We start from the raw sequence: 19,945 nt of genomic DNA, 5'->3' as shown, positions 1-19,945 counted from the left end.
GGCGGGGAAGGGTCCCCATGGAGTGTCCTCCTTTTTAAAAACTAAAAGATGGTAACCCTAAATAAGGCCTCCAAGTCTTCAGGGGACGAATGCTCACACGCCAGTTGTCACCTCGCAGCTGAGAACAATATTAATTAATGTAAACGCTACAACAGCCCTGCCTTGGGCAGCAACCATTGGGTACTTGGGGGATTAATCCCCTGCCCCCACTCTGCAGCCCCCCTGTCCTAGGCACCGGGCGGGTCTGTGGGGATCACTGCACTCTGCAGCCCGCTCTGCAGAGGACAAAGGGAGGGCCCCTCTGGGGATGACACCGGACGTGCCTTGTTACGCAGCCTCTCTCCTGCATAATCCTGCAGCACCCGCCGGGTTCAGACCCCCTCCCCCGCAGCCGGGCGCTGCACCCCCAGCCCATGTCCGGCTCTAGCGGGCCGCCACGCGCTCCTAAATCCCCGGTGCAGCCCCGCCCCCTCGTTCTCAGGTGCCTCGCAGCCCTCTCCGCTGCTGCTGCTGGGGGCTGTAGTCCGGCGCAGCGCCCTGGGCGGTGGAACTACATTTCCCGGCATGCCGTGCTCCCCGGGCTGGGAGCGCCGCTGGCTGGCTCAGGCTGCGCGAGGGCGCTGCACCGGCGGCCGCTGTCATGTCCCTGCTGCTGCCGCTGCTGCTGCGTGGGGCTGGGGGCGCCCGGGGCGCGCTGCGCCCATGCTGCCGCGCCGCCTCCCGCCGTGGGCTCAGCTCCTCTTCCGGCGGCTGGGCTGGGGTCCGGCCGGGGCGGCGCTCGCTGCTGGCCGGGCTGGCGGGGGCCGCGGCGGCGCTGGCCGGGCTCGGGCTGGTGCGAAGGGCGGAGATGGTGTCGCGGGAGGCGGCGGCGGAGGAGGAGGACGAGCTGTCCCGGCGCTGCGGGGATTTCATGGCCCCGCCGGTGAGCGGGCTGCGGGAGCTGCGGAGCCGGCGCCAGGACATGCGGAGCCGCATGGAGATGCTGATCATGGAGACCCAGAGCCAGGTGTGCCGCGCCCTGGCCCAGGTGGATCGCGGCGCCGCCTTCACCGTGGACCGGTGGGAGAGGAAAGAAGGTGACGAGCCGCGGGGGCCAGGGAGCGGGGCCGAGGGTGCAGGGCACGGAGTGGGATCCTGGGGGGTGAGTTTCACGCAGGGTGGGTGGACCGGAGGATCCTTACAGGGTGTTTGTGCCTGGCCGCACGTACTCTCGGTATAACAGAAAGTTGACAGATGGGCGATCAGACCTCAGACCCACGGTGAAGCCTCACCATCCGAAGAAGTGGGCTGTAGCCCCCGAAAGCTTATGCTCTAATAAATTTGTAAGTCTCTAAGGTGCCACAAGTACTCCTGTTCTTTTTCCTCACCATGGGTAGATCGTGCCGACCGCTAAGGTACCGCTACGCTTTCCCAGCTTGTCATGACTAGGGTGGGAAGCAGATCTTGTGGGTGTTAATCATTTGATCGGTCTGGAATAGATCACATCACATTACGGCTGGTCAAAGAAAAAGAGGGGTGCCAAAAGGGGGCATGCTCGTGTGCATCATCTGGGGAATGTTGTATCTGATTAACCGTTCCTCTTGCTATTAAGCCTTTCCACTTGCCTCTTTCCTTTCCAATATCAGAGCTCTGCTGCACCCTGAAAATAAATAAGGAATTCCTAGGAACAGGTCTTTGTGTCTCTAACAATTAAACAGTCACTTAAAATATGTTGTGTTGAGTAACTCTTGCAAAATAACAAAGAGTCTGGTGGCACCTTAAAGACTAACAGATTTATTTGATGCATCCGAAGAAGTGAGGTTTTTACTCACGATAGCTTATGCCCAAATAAATCTGTTAGTCTTTAAGGTGCCACCAGACTCTTTGTTGTTTTTGTAGATACAGACTAACACGGCTACCCCCTGATTCTTGCAAAATAGTACTGTGGTCGGTTGTTGCCAAACAGGGTAGAGCTGTTTGATGTATGGACAGATTCTGTTTTATAATGATACTTTTCTTGCAGATATGACATTTCTGCCTCTACTCTCCAAGGCATAAATTCTGGGCATTACTCACAATCACACAGAGATTCTAAAAAGGAAGATATAAATGGTCAAGGCTTGAAAAATTTACCAGACACATACTATGTAGAAAAACAAACCTACTGTACAAAAGAAGGCTAGGCCCTACCAATGAGTCCAGAATAAACTTATTAGTGAGAAGTCTGGCTCTCCCCCAGGCCTCCCCAGCTTCAGGGAAGAGAAGAGTTGCTGGGATTTCTACCAGGATGCTTTCCATGTATCCTGCTTGAGGGGGGTGGTGGTGGTGGTGGGGTCTATCTTCTATATTTGCCTTTGATTAGTAGGTGTCTGATAAATGTGAAGAGCCCTCTTCCTTTAATTGCAAGAAGTTGTTGTTTTCCATCCTTTTTCCCCTCTCCAGACCTACCCCTTCTCAATAGCCTCCTGACTGCTGGGGGTAGGAAGAAGGTTTCTTTTGAATCCTCCTTTCTTCCTACTCCCTTTCTCCTGAACAACTCCAGTACTTGCATATATGGTTGCTCATTGCTTTCCCAAGCAGCAGTGTGAAACTGACATGGTTTGTGACAGTTTTGTTATTCCATTCGGGTTCTGAATAGCAGCAGAGATGCTAACTGGTGCCTTCTTATCCAAACACTGCTGCTGCTTAGGAAAGTTATGGATAGCGTGTGGAAGCACAGAAGCTGTCTGAAAGTCAAGTGTAATCTTCCTGAATTATCTCCTTACATTTCACAGATTCTCTTTACAATCATAAGAACTAGATTTTCGTTTTAAATGAAACTAAGTTCTGTATAAGCCCCCATACTTGCCAGGGAATATTTCACTATTATTGCTGACAAGTGGGAGAGTGAGAATGGATTTTTCAAGGCTTCTAAATGATTTGGAGCAATCATAGTATTTTAAAATGAGAGGTTTTGATAAAATGTGTCCCTTAATGAGTGACAATGAATGACGGAGAATTAAATGTGGTATTAATTACAGTCTTTGGTTTCACTTTGGAGACGTGGAACTGCTTAAAACAAATTCAAATTCAGAAGAGAGTACTAATGGTACTTAGCTGACCATTTATTCTTGCCACTTATGTAACTTGGGTCATCGGGAGGATTTTTTATGGCGAAAACTCTGCTGCACATCTGAAGTTAAAATCTGGCTATTTGTTTCTACTTGCAGTTACAAGTGACTCTCTGCTTTATAGTTGTTTCTAGACAGGTTCTAGTAACTCCAGACTTGTCTGTGTTTCCAGTGACAGAATAAATGGGCTCTCTAGGTACTTCACGCAGTCTGTGGTCAGCCTGTAAAATTCACTGCTTCAAGAGGTGATTGTCAAATAATAGAGGGGGATTTGTAAAAGAACTAGATAATTTTATCATCATCAACATCATTTGTAGTTATTAAGGTAAGCAAAGGAGTCAAGATAGCTCTTGGAGATCTAATGGTCACCTATACTCTACTAATCAGTGTAAAGAATTGGCAGGATAAGATGCTTCTGAGATCAAAACTTTCCTGGGGTTGTATTTAACAGGTGGTGGTGGTATCAGTTGTGTGCTCCAGGATGGCAACGTCTTTGAGAAGGCAGGCGTCAATGTTTCTGTAGTTTTTGGGCATCTTTCCGAGGAAGCAGCCCAACAGATGAAAAGCAGAGGGAAAACTCTGAAGACCAAAAATGGTAAAACATGCTACTTAAAATCTATTGAGTCTACAGTGTTACTGAATTATTGTGTTGGAGACAAATAAACCAGACTTCTCTTATCTATGTTTTTATAAACTGCCTTACCATATTCAAAGAGATCTTGAAGAAGGCCACATTTCTGAATGAAATTGTTTCTCTTCTCAGTGCTCTACAACTCTTCCTATAGCATGCATGACAGGTTCTAAACATGAACACCCACCTAGGAAGCTTTCAAATCTCCAAAGATTTGAATATCAAAATAAGTGTCACCTCCTGTCTTGTTGCTCTGTCTTGAGGACAAAAGAAGTGCAGCCAGAATTGTTTGAGAAATTACAAAATCCAGATTAAAGAGGAAAGGGTGAAACAGGGTTCATTGATACGATAACATGTTATGTTTGCTGGGAGATTTTTTTTATTTTATTTTTTTAACTCTTGGCTCCTATTAGCATTGCAGTAACACTAGAGTGTAGTTCAAGTCAAAAAAGGATCTAGTAAAAATGCCATAGTATTCCATATTCCGCCTTCATCTCATATTTGTTCATGAATAAAAATCTTGTTCTGTTACGCTGGACACATACACACCCCGTACAAATGTACAATTCAGATTTCTGTTTTTCTTTTGTATATAACTAAAGGGAACTCCTCCCCTCCCCCAAGTAAATTAGAACTTGTTGAGTTGTTTTGTTGCTGAAACAAAAGGCAAAATAGAACCCAGTTTTCCTGGTCCCCATGCAGTCCTAGTAATACTTCTTTACTCACTGCAATAAGCCAGCATAACTTGGAAGATGCGCCTGGAGCAAGCATGTAAGGACTTACACTGCCATTTTTGGGTCTCTTTTCTGACCATAAATACACTGTAATAAATGACAGCTCACTGTTGAAAACTTGAGCTTGCTTTGCATTTCTCAAATTCCAAATGTTGCTGTTTGTTTGGGGGAGAAAATTGCAAGAGCTGGTATTGTTAGGGTTACCATACGTCCAGTTTTTCCCGGACATGTCCGGCTTTTCGGCAATCAAACCCCCTTCCGGGGGGAATTGCCAAAAAGCCGAACATGTCCGGGAAAAATACCGGCCGGGCACTTCCTCTTCCACGGCTGCTCTGCTCCTCCCCGGACTCAGACTTTGGCTCTGTTTAAGAGCCAAGCTGCCCGAGCCAGTGCTACCGGCTTCGGGCAGCCCCCGTGCCTCCAGACCCTGCACCGCCGGAGCAGAGCAGCTGGAGCCGGGGAGGAGAAGTGTCTGGCCGGGAGCGCAAGGTCCGGAGGTATAGGGGCTGCCTGAAGCCCAAGCGCTACCGGCTTCGTGGTTTGCCGGGCAGCCTCCAGACCCTGTGCCCCCGGCTGGGCGCTTCCCCTCCCGGGCTCCAGCTGCGCTGGGGAAGCGCCAGCCGGGGGCGCAGGGTCTGGAGGCTGTCCAGCAAACCGTAAAGCCGGTAGCGCTCGGGCGGCCCTTTTCGCGTGGCTAGGAGGGAGGAGGGGGTGTGGGGGGGGGGACTTTGGGGAAGGGGGGGGGAAAGGGCGGAGTTGGGGCGGGGCGGGGCCAGGTTGGGAAAGGGGCGGGGAAAGGGCCCGTGGAGTGTCCTCTTTTTTTTATTTTTTAAATATGGTAACCCTAGGTATTGTACTTGTGCACTGCATTTCAGCATTCACTAGATTAGATCCTGATTCTTCAGCTAGCGCCTATGGTCAGACCCGTTTAGTAGACATGCTGACTTCAATGAGACACCATGCAGAGCCAGTTGCAGAATTGGAGTCCTAGTTTGGAAGCCTTCAGGTTAAAAGGTGTTGTCTGTAAATTGTTCCTGTTCTTAACTGCTGCTTTTTATGTATGTGCTGCTGTCTAGGTAAATTGCCTTTTTGTGCCATGGGTGTAAGCTCCGTTATCCATCCAAAGAATCCCCATGTTCCAACTATACACTTCAACTACAGATACTTTGAAATTGAGAACGCTGATGGTAAGATTTATAATGGTCTGGGGTGTGTACAAATATGGAATCAAATTTTAAGGATGGAGCGTGACTTAGTGGTTAAAGCACAGGATTACGAACCCTTCTAATTCTGTTTCCAGCTATGCCACAAAATTGTTGTGTAGTATTGAGTAAGTCACTTAAGTACTGAGGTTATTTTAGGGTGACCAGATGTCCCGATTTTTATAGGGACACTCCCAATATTTGGGGCTTTGTCTTATATAGACGTCTATTACCCCCCCCCCCCCCACCCGCTGTGCCGATTTTTCACATTTGCTGTCTGGTCACCCTAGGTTATTTCTAACTTTATTTTAATGAAATTTATCAATCTGACACAAGGAGGAGCCAACACCATGTGACCAATCACCAATGGTCCATGGACCACAATTTGCAAAACCATTTTTTAGAGAAAGTGACTCATTTCCCTGCTATCTTCCTGCTGCAGGGTTAACTTAAACTAATGTACTGTAGATGGCTCCTGACTATCATTACAAACCTGAGAGAGAATTTTTGTAAGCCCATTCAATGTAGTAATTACAAAAGACTAACCTTGTGCAATTGATACCACATGAGAATGGGCAGTAGTCAGGGCAACTGATATAACACTGCACAAACTTTCCTGCTTGGAGGTTAATTTAATAATTGTCTGGATTCATGAGTCATTTTCACCCATATAATATTAATTTAAACTAAGCATTTACAGTGCTACTTTTGGGTTCTATTGAATTTAATGTTTGAAAGTAGTTGCAAGTGTTGGTTTGTATCTGACACCTAGCATTGTATATGATTTGTGTTTGGAAATAAAGCAGTCGTTGCATGTCTGTCTTCTGTAGGGACTAAGCAGTGGTGGTTTGGTGGTGGAACAGACCTGACTCCAACTTACTTGAATGAAGAGGATGCTGTTCATTTTCACAAAACTCTGAAGGAAGCTTGTGATCAGCATAATCCAGAACTGTACCCCAAATATAAGAAGTGGTATGTGTGGGGAGATGTACTTGCATTGTTGTTTACCTTGGGTCGGATTTTTTTTTTTATTTGTGGGAAGGAGGCGGTATCACACAACAGGCCGTGCTAATGCTGTTGCTTTAGGTTAGTTATTAGCTCACCTCACAAAACTATTGGGAATCTTAGTTAAGCATCTGAGAATGATATATAATTAGTGTGGTTTATCAGGGCCATGTTCTGCCCTCTGATATGTATGAGCAGCTCCCAGTGAACCTCCGCTGGAGCTGCCAGTGTGTATCTGGGTAAAATTTGGCCAGATATGTTTGTAAAGCACTTGGAGATATCCATTATTCATATTCAACAAAAATTTCAAATATGAATGTCTAAAATTGGGTTCGTAAATCGATATTTGTAGCCTGTTTTCCAGAGGTGCTGACACAGATCTCCTGTGTCAGCTTGGGCAAGTAACTTAACGTCTGTGTGTGTCACTTTCCCCATTGGTAAAATGGAGGAAAATAATAAATGCCCCTGTGAGATGGATGGTAAGGGTTAACTTATTACACTCTGAAAAGAACTGAGATCCTCTGAAGGGAGTGACTGCTGTAGAATCACAAGCTAATTCGCTTGCTGCTCTTCATTGAAAAGAGAGTTTTCTACTATGATATGGGCTGTTTGCACTAATAATGTCTTTAACTGCTCTGTTTTCATAATTTTACTTGTTGCTAACCTATCGCTTAATAAATAATACTGTACAATATGGCACAACGACTGACACATGTAACTTGCGCAAGGTTTAGGTGATATAACTCTAAAGAACACACTCGCCCTCTGTTACAATTGGGAATGTTTTTGCAAGTTATACATGACTGAAATTGTCAACTACTTTATTTATTGATAACAATGCCTTTCATTCGTGCCTGCTGCCTTCCATATGAGCATCTCAAAGCACATTACAAATATTAAGCAATTAAACCTAGACCTTCATTCCAGTGCCCTAGTCACAAGACCATCTATATCTCCTTGTAACACAAGCATATTTTTATTTATTTTGAATCTTTGGAGGAAGAGATGGGGGGAAAGTAGCAGGAGATACAGATATTGGCGGGGTGGAGGAGGGAGGAAATGTCAGAAAGCAAAACCGTTGAGAACTTTCTTCTAGTTTCTATGAAATAGTGTTAGATGTGAGGAGCCACAATGGGGTATCTTAATTTTAGACATTCAGAGCTGCAAAAGACCTATTGGTTTACTTTGTCCATTCTCTGGCAATGGAGGATTGCAGACCAAAAGTGCTTTGTCCAATTTAATCTCTTTTGTGAATGTTTCAAGCAACTGGGCTTTCATGCCTCCCCCTGGGAGATTATTCCACAGAGCTCTCTGGTGAGAAACATTTCATTTATGGTTCAAGCTAAGAAACTTACTTCTCTTTTTTATCCCTCTGCTCCCAGATATCTTGTGCATTGTTAGCCCATCCTAAACAATTCCTCTTCCTCATGGGGGCAAGACCCTCGGGTGCAATTGCCAAAAGGAGTCGGAGGTAGTTTAACTCTGCTCTCACTGAAATCCGTAGTAAAACTCCCATTGCCTTCAGTGGAATCAGTTGGGCTAGCACTGCACTTTTGAAAATCCCACCCCAGCGTCTTTGCTGTCAGACAAAGCAGTCAATTACTGGGCTAAATTATATTACTCAGAACTAATTAGGGTGCTTTTGGGGGTGGGGGAAGGAGTTTGTCCTTGTTGCATGCAAGGGGAGCGTCCTGCTATGTAAACAGCTGCAGCTTTCAATGACAAATGCATTGGAAGCTCAGCTGTGTATCACTTAAAGACATAGATTTAAGCTGACAGTCTCTCTTGCTTTGGAAGACGTAGCTGATGGTGCCCTTCAGTCTTAAAGCATAATGGATTGCTTGCTGCTCTGTGTCCACAAGCTATGGTATCCAGAGGAAGGGTAACTTCTTTCTGTAAGCTGCCAGCCTTTGTCTGAGTGTGAGAGATAAAGTGGGTGGTGTGAGTTCATTTTTGCTGTTATCTGGGGGCACGCTAGTTAATGTGCATCTGATGATCTTCTCTTCAAGGAATCTCTTATGTAGTAGGATATATCCAAGTGCTTCTGTGCAGGTTGTTACAGTTCCTTTACTAGATGAGAAAGCTATTCAAGCAAGCTACAGAGGTTGAGGATAGCTAGTAGTGTAGGGTATGTCTGCTTAAAGTGTGAACAGATACCCACAAGGAAGGCTGTACAACCATTACTCATTATCGAGTGATGTATATGTATGCAGGGGAGAGGAGAGAATCTAGTGGAATTAGCATGCACTTCCTTGTTCCTTACTCAGAAGGCAGCCTCAGGGAGGAATACACTCCTTCCTCTCCCATGAGGAGGGGAGATGAATCACTTCCTTCCTATGCAGACAGCCCAACTCTAGTGTTTGGTTTAAGAAGCAGTTGTCTAGGGACATGCGTGCTGCAACTGAACCCAACTTTCTCAAATGGAAAAGCTCGCGCTTATACTTGCTATGCTAATTTCTGTCCTAAGTGTCTCATCAGGTTTATACTCTATGCTCTTCTGTTGAGTTTCACATGCTTTCCCACTGCTTTCTAAGGCCTGCTCTATGCTAGGGGTGGGTATCGATCTAAGTTACGCAACTTCAGCTACATGAATAACTTCACTGCGGTAGGTTGACAGCTGACGCTCCCCTGTCGACTCCACCTGCGCCTCTCGCTCTGGTGGAGTACTGGAGTCGGGAAAGCGCTCAGCAGTCGATTTATCGCGTCTTCACTAGATGCGATAAATCGACCCCTGCTGGATCTATTGCTCCGGAGTGTAGACATGCCCTAAGTTTCACTGTCCACCCACTTTGGAATAAAAAGCTGATTCTCCCAGCAAAAGAGAGATGCCTTTCAATTTACAGTAACTTCTCCATCTCAGTGCATGTATGGCACCACATTTTTGTTTTTATTGCTTGAGAGCAGCCATTGTGGGCAGATATTATGAGATTCTAGTACTGAGAGAGAGACGGGATCTCCTTGGAGGAACCCTCTAACAGGAAAGGAGATACACTGTCCTCTTTTTTTCTCAAAATGCACAGCCGTTCTGATACCAAGACTTTCTCATTCTGTCTCAAACTTGAAAATGGGCCTGCTTTCATGGGCAAATGTTGCTAAGATTTGTGAATCTTTCATGTGTTTTTAAAAAAAAAAAAACTAGTAAAATTGCAAAGGAGAGTTTTTTAGGGAGAACGTGAAATTGCAAAAACGTGTGTGCAGTCTTCCACAAAATAAAATGTGAATTTTTATACAGCTCTGGAAACAAGGGCTGCAGACCTCAGTAAGATGTACCTTAATAAGACTTTTCCCCAGTTTCCTTGGTAAGGTGAAAGGTGTAGACTTGTACCCTTGAAGACTAATGTTTGCATACGTAGCCACGTATTTCAAAATCTGCTGTTGTGCTTGTTCGCACATGTACAGTAGCTGATCTTTTTTCAAGGTAAGCAGTGTCGTGCTTCGTTATACTGAGAGTATGATTTAATCCTTAAAGGCAGCTAATGTAGAGCCTAGTCCTGCATGGTGCTGAACATCTCTAGCTTTCATTTAAGTCAATGGGCAAAGATGGCATTCAGTAGCTTGCAGGATTTGGCCTTTCGTCTGCATTTCACCAGTCTAATGTCTGGGGTTTTGATTGTTTTTCTCTGAACTTATTGCACTAGCCTTGACATCTGGTTGTTGCTTCTTCCAGGTGTGATGATTACTTTTACATCAAGCACCGTGGAGAGCGAAGAGGGATTGGGGGCATATTCTTCGATGATCTGGACTCTCCCTCAAAAGAAGAAGTATTTCAGTTTGTGCAGAGTTGTGCCAAAGCCATTGTGCCTTGCTACGTTCCCATTGTGAAGAAACACGCCCATGACTCTTTCACACCAGAGGAAAAGTTATGGCAACAGCTTCGTAGAGGGAGGTGAGTAATGCAGGAACAAAATGTAACATAGTGGAGTTGGGGAAGAGGAGAAAGTGAGACTGGTTCCTCTGTCATGACACGAGGGAAACTTACTCTTCTGTAACATTCCCACATTGAATCTTTGCAGAGTCGCAAAGTTATGTTTTAAAAATAGACCCTGAAAATCCTACTTAACTTGGTATAACTGCATTTGGGGGGGGGGGTTCCCCCACTTTTTAAAGGTGTTCAGGCTGATTCCATTTTAGAAGTATAGGATCCTATGCTTCTTTTGCCAGTACAAACTTCATAGTAAATGCAGTATTTTTGCCCGAAGAGATTTCTTTTGCATACTCTGAAATCCTTGGAACTCTCAAGAGTTCAAAGAGAGTCTCTTGAGCACTGCCAATGATACTCATTAGTAAAACATGAGGTTTTTAAACTAAGAGGAAATTGGCCAGCCCTGCTGGTACAGCGCTTGTGTTTTAATGTTCTGTAATACAGTGAGTATGGGGATAAAGATAAATAAGAATACAGACTAGGAAAAATCAGGCCATCCAGTTCCTGCATTTCTTAAAAGTAATAAAGTGCTTTATGTAGAACTTTCCTTTTTAATTTCTCTCTCCCCTTTGAAGAGCCCATCTTTATGATAGTGAAATTTAGTGAGGCAAGATGTCTTGCAGGACAGTATTGTAGTGGGCTTTCAAATGCCTTTTGTCACTAGATATATAATGAAAAGGAGCTACTGCATATATGGCACTCCTTAAATACCTTGCTCTAGCAAAACTCCTTCTCTGTTGATTTAGAAATTCTCTGTAGCATAACAAAGCTGAAGGGACTGAGAATCCCCTGTAAATGTCAGCTGTAATCCTTTTATTAATTGCTGTGGTACTTCCTTCCTTCTACACGGTGAAAAATAACCCTTTTACTCCACCATTTCTATTCAAAATATGTATTGCTATTTCTGATTGTCTGGCTTCCTCCCTTTCGTCAAAGAAGGTGAATGAACTAGTAAAGGGATATAGAAAAGAATAAGACTGCAGTTGAGTTTAGGTCCCTGTCCTACAGCCTTTACTCACCTGAGCAATCTCACTTACTTTAATGGGACCACTCACATGAGCAGAGCATTGCAGGATCAGGCCCATTGAATGGTGGTGGCAAACTCTGGAGGGTTGTGGGAAAATAGGTTTCCATTAGGTTGCAGCCCAGACCCTACTAGGCTGCTTACAACGTTTGATCTCCCTGCAGAACCTTGGGCTAGGTTATTTTCATTCCTCTGCATGAAGATAAGGAGCCCCTCCCTTCACTGTCTCTCTCTTAAACGTGTCTGGTTGTTAAGATAGCCACTTCTGAATTGTAGGGGCTCTTTTCAGTGCCCTAAATGCTGGAGCAAGACAGTGAAAGCAGAGTGGCTGCTGCTGTGCCACGCAGGGTCCCCGCACTCTCCCATTTGAGGGGCCAAGGCAAAGAACAATAACAAAGACAGCTGGGCCACAACAGTGTTTCAGGTGTCCCAGTTTGCATGTTGACCCCTACTTACGGAATACACCATGTGCCTCAGGAAGTGTCTCCGAGCTTTAGCATTTAGGTGGGGATTGAGCTTTTTGTGATCTGTCTTGAATGCTTTCCACTAAAATTTTATCTTAATTTCCTTCTTTCTTAACTCTGTACAAGAGAGTTGTGTCCACTTTTGACTGGCAGGTGCTACCTCATTCCTGTATTTTAAATCATGAAGTGAAGTTCTTGTCTTATATAGCTTTCACTTGTAAATCTCTATCTATAGCCACTCTTGGGGTCAATGCTTGGAATTTTGAGTGGGTGTTTTAGCCCAGCAATTCGGGCAGGACAGGTCCAGCACAGCCTGGACAGAGTTCAGACAAAATATGGCAGTGGGGACTGGGGTGGGGTTGGGAGGCAGGTGTTACTGGATAATAGAGTTTCCTTTTCCCAAATCCCCCGCCTCACTCTCTCTCTGCCACTGTTCTGGGATGCTGGGCATTTTATAATTCCCTGCAGCTGACTCTGCCCTACACATCCTTGTATAAGTGCTGGGTAGCTGTGGGTCTTTCTTAGTGAGAGACTGTTTACCCTTTCCCTATTAGCTATCGGACAGGGCCACCACAGATCCTTACAATAGTCAAAAGGGAGTCTAGCTGGATGAGCTCCTTTGGAAAATGTCCCCTTTGTGTAAAGGATTGCATGCTGGGAAGATCAATGTTGTAAGGGCACATGGCCCCTTTGGACAGAAACGTTACCCAGAACATGATGGCTGTAAATTCATTAAGTAGCTGTTTCATTGGAAAACCTCATCTGGAGACTTGCTAAAGATTTCACTGCCTCCATCTTGTATTTTATTTAGGAGGTAAATATGGCTTCTGATTGTAACTGTGAAGAGTTTCCATTGAGAGTTTAACCAGACTGCATATTGTGCATTGCCTTTGTGCTTATTAGTGAGCTGAGTCTGTGGCTTGCAGGGTTGGTTCCAATATTCTCTCAAATAGTTGTTCAAGAATGGAGTAGATGTTCACAGTTGAGTCATTGAGTTGACAGTCAATTCATTTTACTTATTTGGAAACCTCCCGTTCTTGTTTTGTGATGCCTGTGTGTGCAGTGAAAGTCTCTACTTCCTGTTGTTGTTCACAGGAGGACAAGGCTACATACTCATTCCTGCACATATGCTGAAGGGGGACAGCTGGTCCAAACCTGGTGCTCTTTGTTCTGGTGTCTTGGGGTCAAGGAGACTGAAACTGACTATTGTTTGCAGCCTCCTGCTACGTGCAAACATCAACCTATGTGACAGTAAATCTGTTTTTGTGCTAACCCTTTGTGTCTGTGTTATTCCCCCACAGGTATGTGGAGTTCAATCTTGTTTATGACAGAGGTACAAAGTTTGGCCTTGCAACGCCAGGATCCAGGATTGAAAGCATTCTTATGTCTCTGCCACTGACTGCCAGGTAAAGGAAAAGTTGCATGTTATTCACATGCTAGAACGCTGTTTGTTTTCTTTCCCGCTGTCCAGTCTTGGCCAGGTATTGGCAGCAGGAAATGTACCTTATACATACCTGCAGACTATATATCACTCCCCAATCCTACTGTTGTGAAACCAGCATGTTGCAGGGATGAACTGGTTTTATATGTTAAAGTACTCGGACGCTGCTTCCCTTCTCTACATGAAAACTAGTTCCTAATAAAAGAATGAGAAAATGGAAAAGGTTAAATACTCTCTACTGCTTGGAATATCTTTAACTATTCTTTTTTCCACAGCTCCCCATACACTTTTATGGTTCCCTGTCATTTCAGCAGCAGCTTGTTGCTCAGTGGACTATTTTACCTTCATTTTTAACCTTGGATTATTGCAGAGCTCCGTGTTTAGTTTTGACATTAGACAATGAGCTAAGCAGTGGGTGAAAGGACCCAATGCTGCAGTTTGTGCATTGGGGCAAGAGGGAAGTTGAAACCTAAGGGTTTCCTCCCCCACCCCATCCATTGAATATAATGGGTGTAGAAATATCTATTCCTAACTTGAGATGAAGTTTCAGTTGTGTGTGACTATGGCATCCACAGAAAGGCCCAGCCATCCACATCCAATCAGAACACAGTTTTGGACAAGTGGTGTCCTGCCAGCCAGCCAGCCTCTAATAGTTATATTCCCTCTTTGTTGTTCACAGGTGGCAATACATGCACACGCCGCCAGAGAAGTCCAGAGAAGCTGAAATCCTGGAAGTCCTGCGCAATCCCAAAGACTGGGTGCACTGATGAATAGTGTGAGGGAGATGCTCAACTATAAGCAAACAACATGAACTCTTACCAATTGGCTCACTCAAACTGCCATTGCCTGGCAGTTTAGTGTCTGGATTTATATTCTTATCACGTGCCTTAAAAATGTTGTAAACTGGTCATCCTTTGCATGTTGGTACAGTGTTTCACTGGCAGACACACTTTTCTCTGTCTGTTGCCTTGTGGCGGGTACGTGAGCTATTAGTAGGACCAACTGATGTGTTCAGTAACTGTTTCAATTTGTCTAAACACACAATGGTATAAAATACTGTGAAATGTTCCCCTAAAGAATTAGTGTTTTCCAAGCTAAAGGTGACTTGTGCCCTAAATTACACTGCTTGCTGTTAGGAAATTCACAGGAAATTTTAACATTTTAAAAATAATGTTCTTATTTGTTTCATAGTTAAATGAGTATCTCTGTTCTGGTGCGTATTAAACCTCTTTTTAAATTCAGTTTCAAATACTTTATATCACAGTTATTTTTCACTAAGGGACAGATTTTTAAAGGTATTTTGGTGCCTGACTCCCATTGACGTCAGTGGGAGTCAGGCACCAAATTGGATTGGGTGCCCAAATATTTTTTTTAAATCTGGCCCTGCATTCCTAAAAATGTAGTTCCATGGAGTGGTGGTTGCTTTAAAAAACAAGTTGAAAATCCACTAAAAGCAGGTAGGAAACATTTGACTCTGGGCCAACTAAGGAAAATTAGCTCCCTTGCCTTTTTTCAGACCTACCAAGCAGAGCTATGTTAAAGACAGACTACACAAACAAAATAGTGAAGCCATACATTTTAAGGAAGGTGTTTTTTACTTTTAACCATATCCCAACCATCAAGACTGCAGTATAAAAAATGTTTTATCAATGTGCTTTGTAGATCAAAAATCCTCTAAGATATATTAAAATTCACTAAAACAGAGCAAAAAGTATGTTTAAACAAAGTGCTGACCCAAAAGAGGAGGAAATCCGTCTATATACTAGTTTTTACACTAGGTTTTATTTACATGAATGTACTTCTGAGCTAAAGCATCCTTCACTAACTGCTTACTTTGAGGCCTTTAGGGGATGGTGGCAAAGATTGTAGAGAACACTTACTATAGGAGGGAAGTTATGACATGCTGCACTGTACACTCTCACAGAAGAACATCCAACATTGTTAAATGTGGATGTCTAAAGTTAATCACTGAAATCCAGGATGCATTCAACCCCCCCTTGATTATGTGGAATAGTCCCTTACTCCTTAAATAACTGTTCATGTCAGAGGGACTACTTGAGGAGTAAGGCACTACTCAGTATGAACAAGTGACAGAATCTCACTCCTTCCATGTCCGGGTATCTAAGGCGGCCTGGTTTAAACAAAGCTGCACCTGTTTAGCTAAAGTAAAGGTCTGATCTTAAACCAACTTAGTTAAACTGGTGTAGCTTTGTGTGGCACTATTATATTTACTTCAACCTGGCTTATAGTAGCTTAGTTTGCACTGACAAATTTAAACCGGGTATAAACAGGTATGAATGTCCACATAGAGACTTGCACTAGTTAACCTGGTTTACTAATTCAGTTAAAGTTAAACCAATGGGCAAACCCCAAGTGGACTGACTTTCAAAGGTGCTCAGAACCTTTGAATATCAGGCCTTTTTTTTTTTTTTAGGTGTTTATAGAAACCCAAATCTGACAAATGTGCACTGTTTGTTTTAGCAAGATGGTATTTACAGCTTTTTTCTGTTTGCTATTTGACTTGTCATTTGACACTACTGTGAAACTGAATAAAGTGGCTAGCGCTGCAGATGTTAGTGGTCACTGGTTTCTCATGGTGAAAGAGCAAAAATTATGGAAACAATTTAATCACAGGCAGGGCCAGCTCTAGACACCATCAAACCAAGCATGTGCTTGGGTCAGCACAATTTCAGGGGTGGCTTTAAGGCCCCCTTTTTTGCTTTAGCAATTGCGTTCCCGGAGGTGGGGGTTTTATTTTTTCTTGGGGCAGCAAAAAACCTAGAACCGGCCCTGATCACAGGTACTTTTTAAACAATCTATTCTAATCCTATTCACAAATAGGAGTGTGAGTGCCATGATAAGCACAAGCCGAGTTCTCTGTTAGCCCTGGCAATTTTATCATCAAGCTTATGATATTTGGTGATTTTCTTAAAGCCCTGGTTCTCAGGGGCAAGTGCTTACCGGAGAATCTCCGCTTTCTGCTTCCAGAGAAAAGCCTGAAACCATGAACAGAGTGTAATTCAAAGGTTCAGAAGCCAGAAAGCCAATAAAAAGAACCCATTTTGTGACTTTGTGACTCCTGATGTTTAGCAGCTGACTTTTTTGGAACACTTGGGGTTGGCAATAAACGTATAGGATTTGCTACATATTGGCTGATGCTGTAAAGGGAGGAAGGTCTGATTTCCATAACTAGTGCTATGAACAAATTACTCTGAGACCAGATTCCCCTTCTAGATAGCATAATCTTCCCAGAAAGCCTCTATCTAATTGCCCTAAGTGCAGGGAGCTCAGCAACTGGAGCAGAAACAAGGCAAGCATGTTAGATAGTGAGGGTTTCTGAGCCTCGGCAGTAACCGCAAGGAGATTGGCTAGGTCTGCTCTACGTTCTTCCCTTGATCTCTCTGGGACAAATTGATTTCATTAGCTGATTTTTTTCCCCCTATATGAAGTTCACAATGTCTTTTATTTTGGGGTGATCGACAGAATCAGTCCTCTCCATCCACTGATCTTAATGTTCCTAACTGTCATGACCCTGCACCAAGATTGATGCTTGCATTGGGTGTTATCAGTGTGAAAACTTAACTCTTCATTTTTTGAACAGCTACAAACAACATTCAGTAATGACATCTGGGGCTTGCAGTGTTTACCATGGAATACCAGGTCAGAGGGTCCAGCTGGTAGCGCTAGGTGCCATGGGGCTAGTAGAAGCCCCTGCTTAGTAAACAGGAGATCCTGGGTTATCACACTTCCCAGAGATTATTCAAGACTTCATCCTTCAGAGAAAGCTAAAGGTAGAGTTGCTGCACCAGTCTCTTCTTGAGATAAACTTCCCCCACTTTGCTAAAATTAGGATGCTTTTGCAAAAGAACTTGATATTTCCAGTGTTCAATTTAAGGACTCCTAACCTGTGGGGGTGAATTCTTCTCTGACATAACTGTACAGAAGACATAGTTGACCATCAGTTGAGTTAATGTGAAATTAGAAGGGATAAAACTGCTGATAATGCTCCAGCCCAATCTTGACTATGGAGAGAGTCATCCATTGCTCCAGGATTTTACTCCATGGATTGAATTAGGCAAGAGCAGCCTGTTTATTTCTGTGATTAAAAGGAAATGGTACCAGCAAGTATTGTAGATGAGGAAAGTCCCCTATTCTCTGAACAGAAAATGCCACAATCTGCCAGCATAGGACCCTGCATTTCCTAGGCTGCTCTAGACAGGTAGCTGGGAAGAGATCTGAGTTTTTCAATCACTCAGTGAATTATTAAGAATTAATATGATTTCCTCAGTTTCCCTCTCTCCTTGTAAACTCCCCCATCCTCTCCAAGTAGCCAGCAACTCACCTTCCCCAAAATATTTTCCTCCACGTTTTTAGTCGTGAGTATTTAAAATTAGCAAACTAAAAGAGAATGTTGATGAAATGTCAGGGACTTCCTTGATGTGCTGCAATGTAGTCTCAAGTTAGTAAGAGCTAGAGCTAAGAAAAGTATGGATGTATTTTTCACAAAAAGAACCAGGCTGCGGAGACATCAGCAGGAAGGAAGCAAGTACCTACTTGTACCTGGTTGTTCTGGCTGAGGGGGGTGGGTTAAGGTGATGGCTTAGAAATCAATTGGGATCTTCCTAGGCAGGTTTGACTCTTACAAGCTGTGTGTTCCAATTAGTCTTATTTCTGCTGCCAGCAGATTTATTTCCCCCCAAGCCACAGAAACAAGCAGCCACTCCCACTTCTCCTGGCTTTTCCCATAACCCTTTTCAACCCAGCAGTTAAGAGGCCTGGCTTCTAAAGAGAGGCCATTTCACATGCTGCTATGTAATTTTCAAGAAACTTTATCATCAGTGATATCGGCAAATTAATCTAAAGAATGGATCACCCAGCCCCAACAGAGAAACTTTGCTGGGATTGTTGTGTTAATCCAAATCCCTTCACTAAGGAAATCGGGATGGTTTTAGCAGCCCCCATGAACACACGGCTGTGAGCCTTGGCAGGAATTCCCACAAGCGGCTAGCCAGAGAGCTATGCCTTTTACCTCGTTGTCTCTCTGGAGCAGTTCAAAAGTTGAGTGCATTGGCTGTGTTTCCCCAGATCAGTTTCATCATGTTTTTTCCCTCGGAGTGATTTACAGTGTCCACAATATTCAATCAGTGGCTTCAGACTCCTAACTGTCCCTCATGTCACCACTAAAGACTGTTCACTGTGTTACTGTTGCTGAGTTTCTGTACAAGGCACAATGATGCATTATTTGGAGAGCTATAAGAGGCACAAGTAAAGTTGAAGGCAGTTTCCAGAACTCAAAAGCATTTACCCCATTTAGAGTCCATAATGCAAGAGCTCACTGTTGATTGGCTAGTTAAGGCACCTGCCTAATAAATAGGAGGTGCTGGGGTCAAGTCCCACCAGTGCCCCGGTACTTACTTCCTTTCCTCTGACCTTTAGGAAAAGTTTAGATCTCCCTGACAGCAGAGCCGCAAGGCTCACTCTTAGCTGGTGCAATTCACTTCACAGAGCCTGTAGAAGCTGTCATCATGAGCAAAGCTATTTCAGTGGGTTTCTTGATTTTTGGTTCCAATCCTGCCTGGAACTTTTGGGGGTTTCCGCCAGATACATGGACAAAACCCCTGACGTATTGCTGGGCCCTGAGATTGGAGAGATTTTCAGTCCTTCCCAGGGCTGGATTTCCAATTAGGCACACTAGGCACGTGCCTAGGGGCCTTGGGTAGCAGGTATCGTAGGCTGGGGGAGGCTGTGCCTCCCCAAACAGCCTGGTGTGGCCTGCCCACACTCCACTCCCAGGTCCCCTCCTGCCATTCCCAGCGCTCTGCCCTGGCCCAGGCTGGCTGGGGCTTGGGGCAGCTGGCACTCAGGCTGTGCTGCCCACCTGGCACACTGAGGCCAGGGGCACTGATTTGGACCAACTTCTGTTGGTGAGAGAGACAAGCTTTCAAGCTTATGCAGAGCTCTTCGTCTGGTCTGGAAAACCTACTCAGATGGTCACAGGTAAATACAAGGTGGAACAGATTGTTTAGCATAAGTAGTTAACACATATTTCAAGGGAACATTCAAGGTGAAGTGGCCCGTTAACACCTCTTCTGTCACAGCAGGGAGGGGACAAAGGCAGCTGAGAGGGATGTTAAGTGGGTTACAGATTATTGTAATAAACCATAAATCCAGTGTCTCTATTCAGTCCATGATTTTTAGTGTCTAGCAGAATTATGAATTTAAGCTCCCAGCTTCATCTTTTGAAAGTGTTGTATAGGTTTCCTTTGAGGATGAGGACTAAGAAATTGGCTATAGAGTGATCACTTTGTGAAAAGTGTTCACTCACAGGTGATGTGTTTTTTGTCTTTTAACATTTTCTGGTGTTAACCATTCATGGTTATTGTCTGGTTTTCACATGCTTTTCATCTTTAGCTAGCATCCATCTAACACTGTT

The 19,945-nt window shown here is 44.3% G+C and overlaps 1 protein-coding gene across 1 annotated transcript; it reads left to right on the top strand.

The window, feature by feature from the left end:
• Window positions 1–625: 625 nt before the first annotated feature.
• CPOX (coproporphyrinogen oxidase) lies at window positions 626–16,079 on the top strand. The gene is made up of 7 exons (XM_034789801.1): window positions 626–1,076; window positions 3,541–3,684; window positions 5,531–5,641; window positions 6,487–6,628; window positions 10,329–10,547; window positions 13,373–13,477; window positions 14,192–16,079. The coding sequence occupies exons 1-7, from the start codon at window positions 641–643 to the stop codon at window positions 14,277–14,279; spliced, it is 1,245 nt and encodes a 414-aa protein (XP_034645692.1). The 5' UTR covers window positions 626–640; the 3' UTR covers window positions 14,280–16,079.
• The last annotated feature ends 3,866 nt before the right edge of the window (window positions 16,080–19,945 follow it).

The sequence above is a fragment of the Trachemys scripta genome, chromosome 1 (genome assembly GCF_013100865.1).
Source record: "Trachemys scripta elegans isolate TJP31775 chromosome 1, CAS_Tse_1.0, whole genome shotgun sequence".
NCBI classification, from domain to species: domain Eukaryota; kingdom Metazoa; phylum Chordata; order Testudines; family Emydidae; genus Trachemys; species Trachemys scripta.
This window is presented reverse-complemented; position numbering and strand designations above follow the sequence as displayed.

Coding starts and splice junctions, on each gene's coding strand:
- CPOX (XM_034789801.1), top strand. CDS start 641: ATGTCCCTGCTGCTGCCGCTGCTGCTGCGTGGGGCTGGGGGCGCCCGG. Junction 5,642..6,486: donor TGAAATTGAGAACGCTGATG/GTAAGATTTATA, acceptor TGTCTTCTGTAG/GGACTAAGCAGTGGTGGTTT. Junction 10,548..13,372: donor CAACAGCTTCGTAGAGGGAG/GTGAGTAATGCA, acceptor ATTCCCCCACAG/GTATGTGGAGTTCAATCTTG.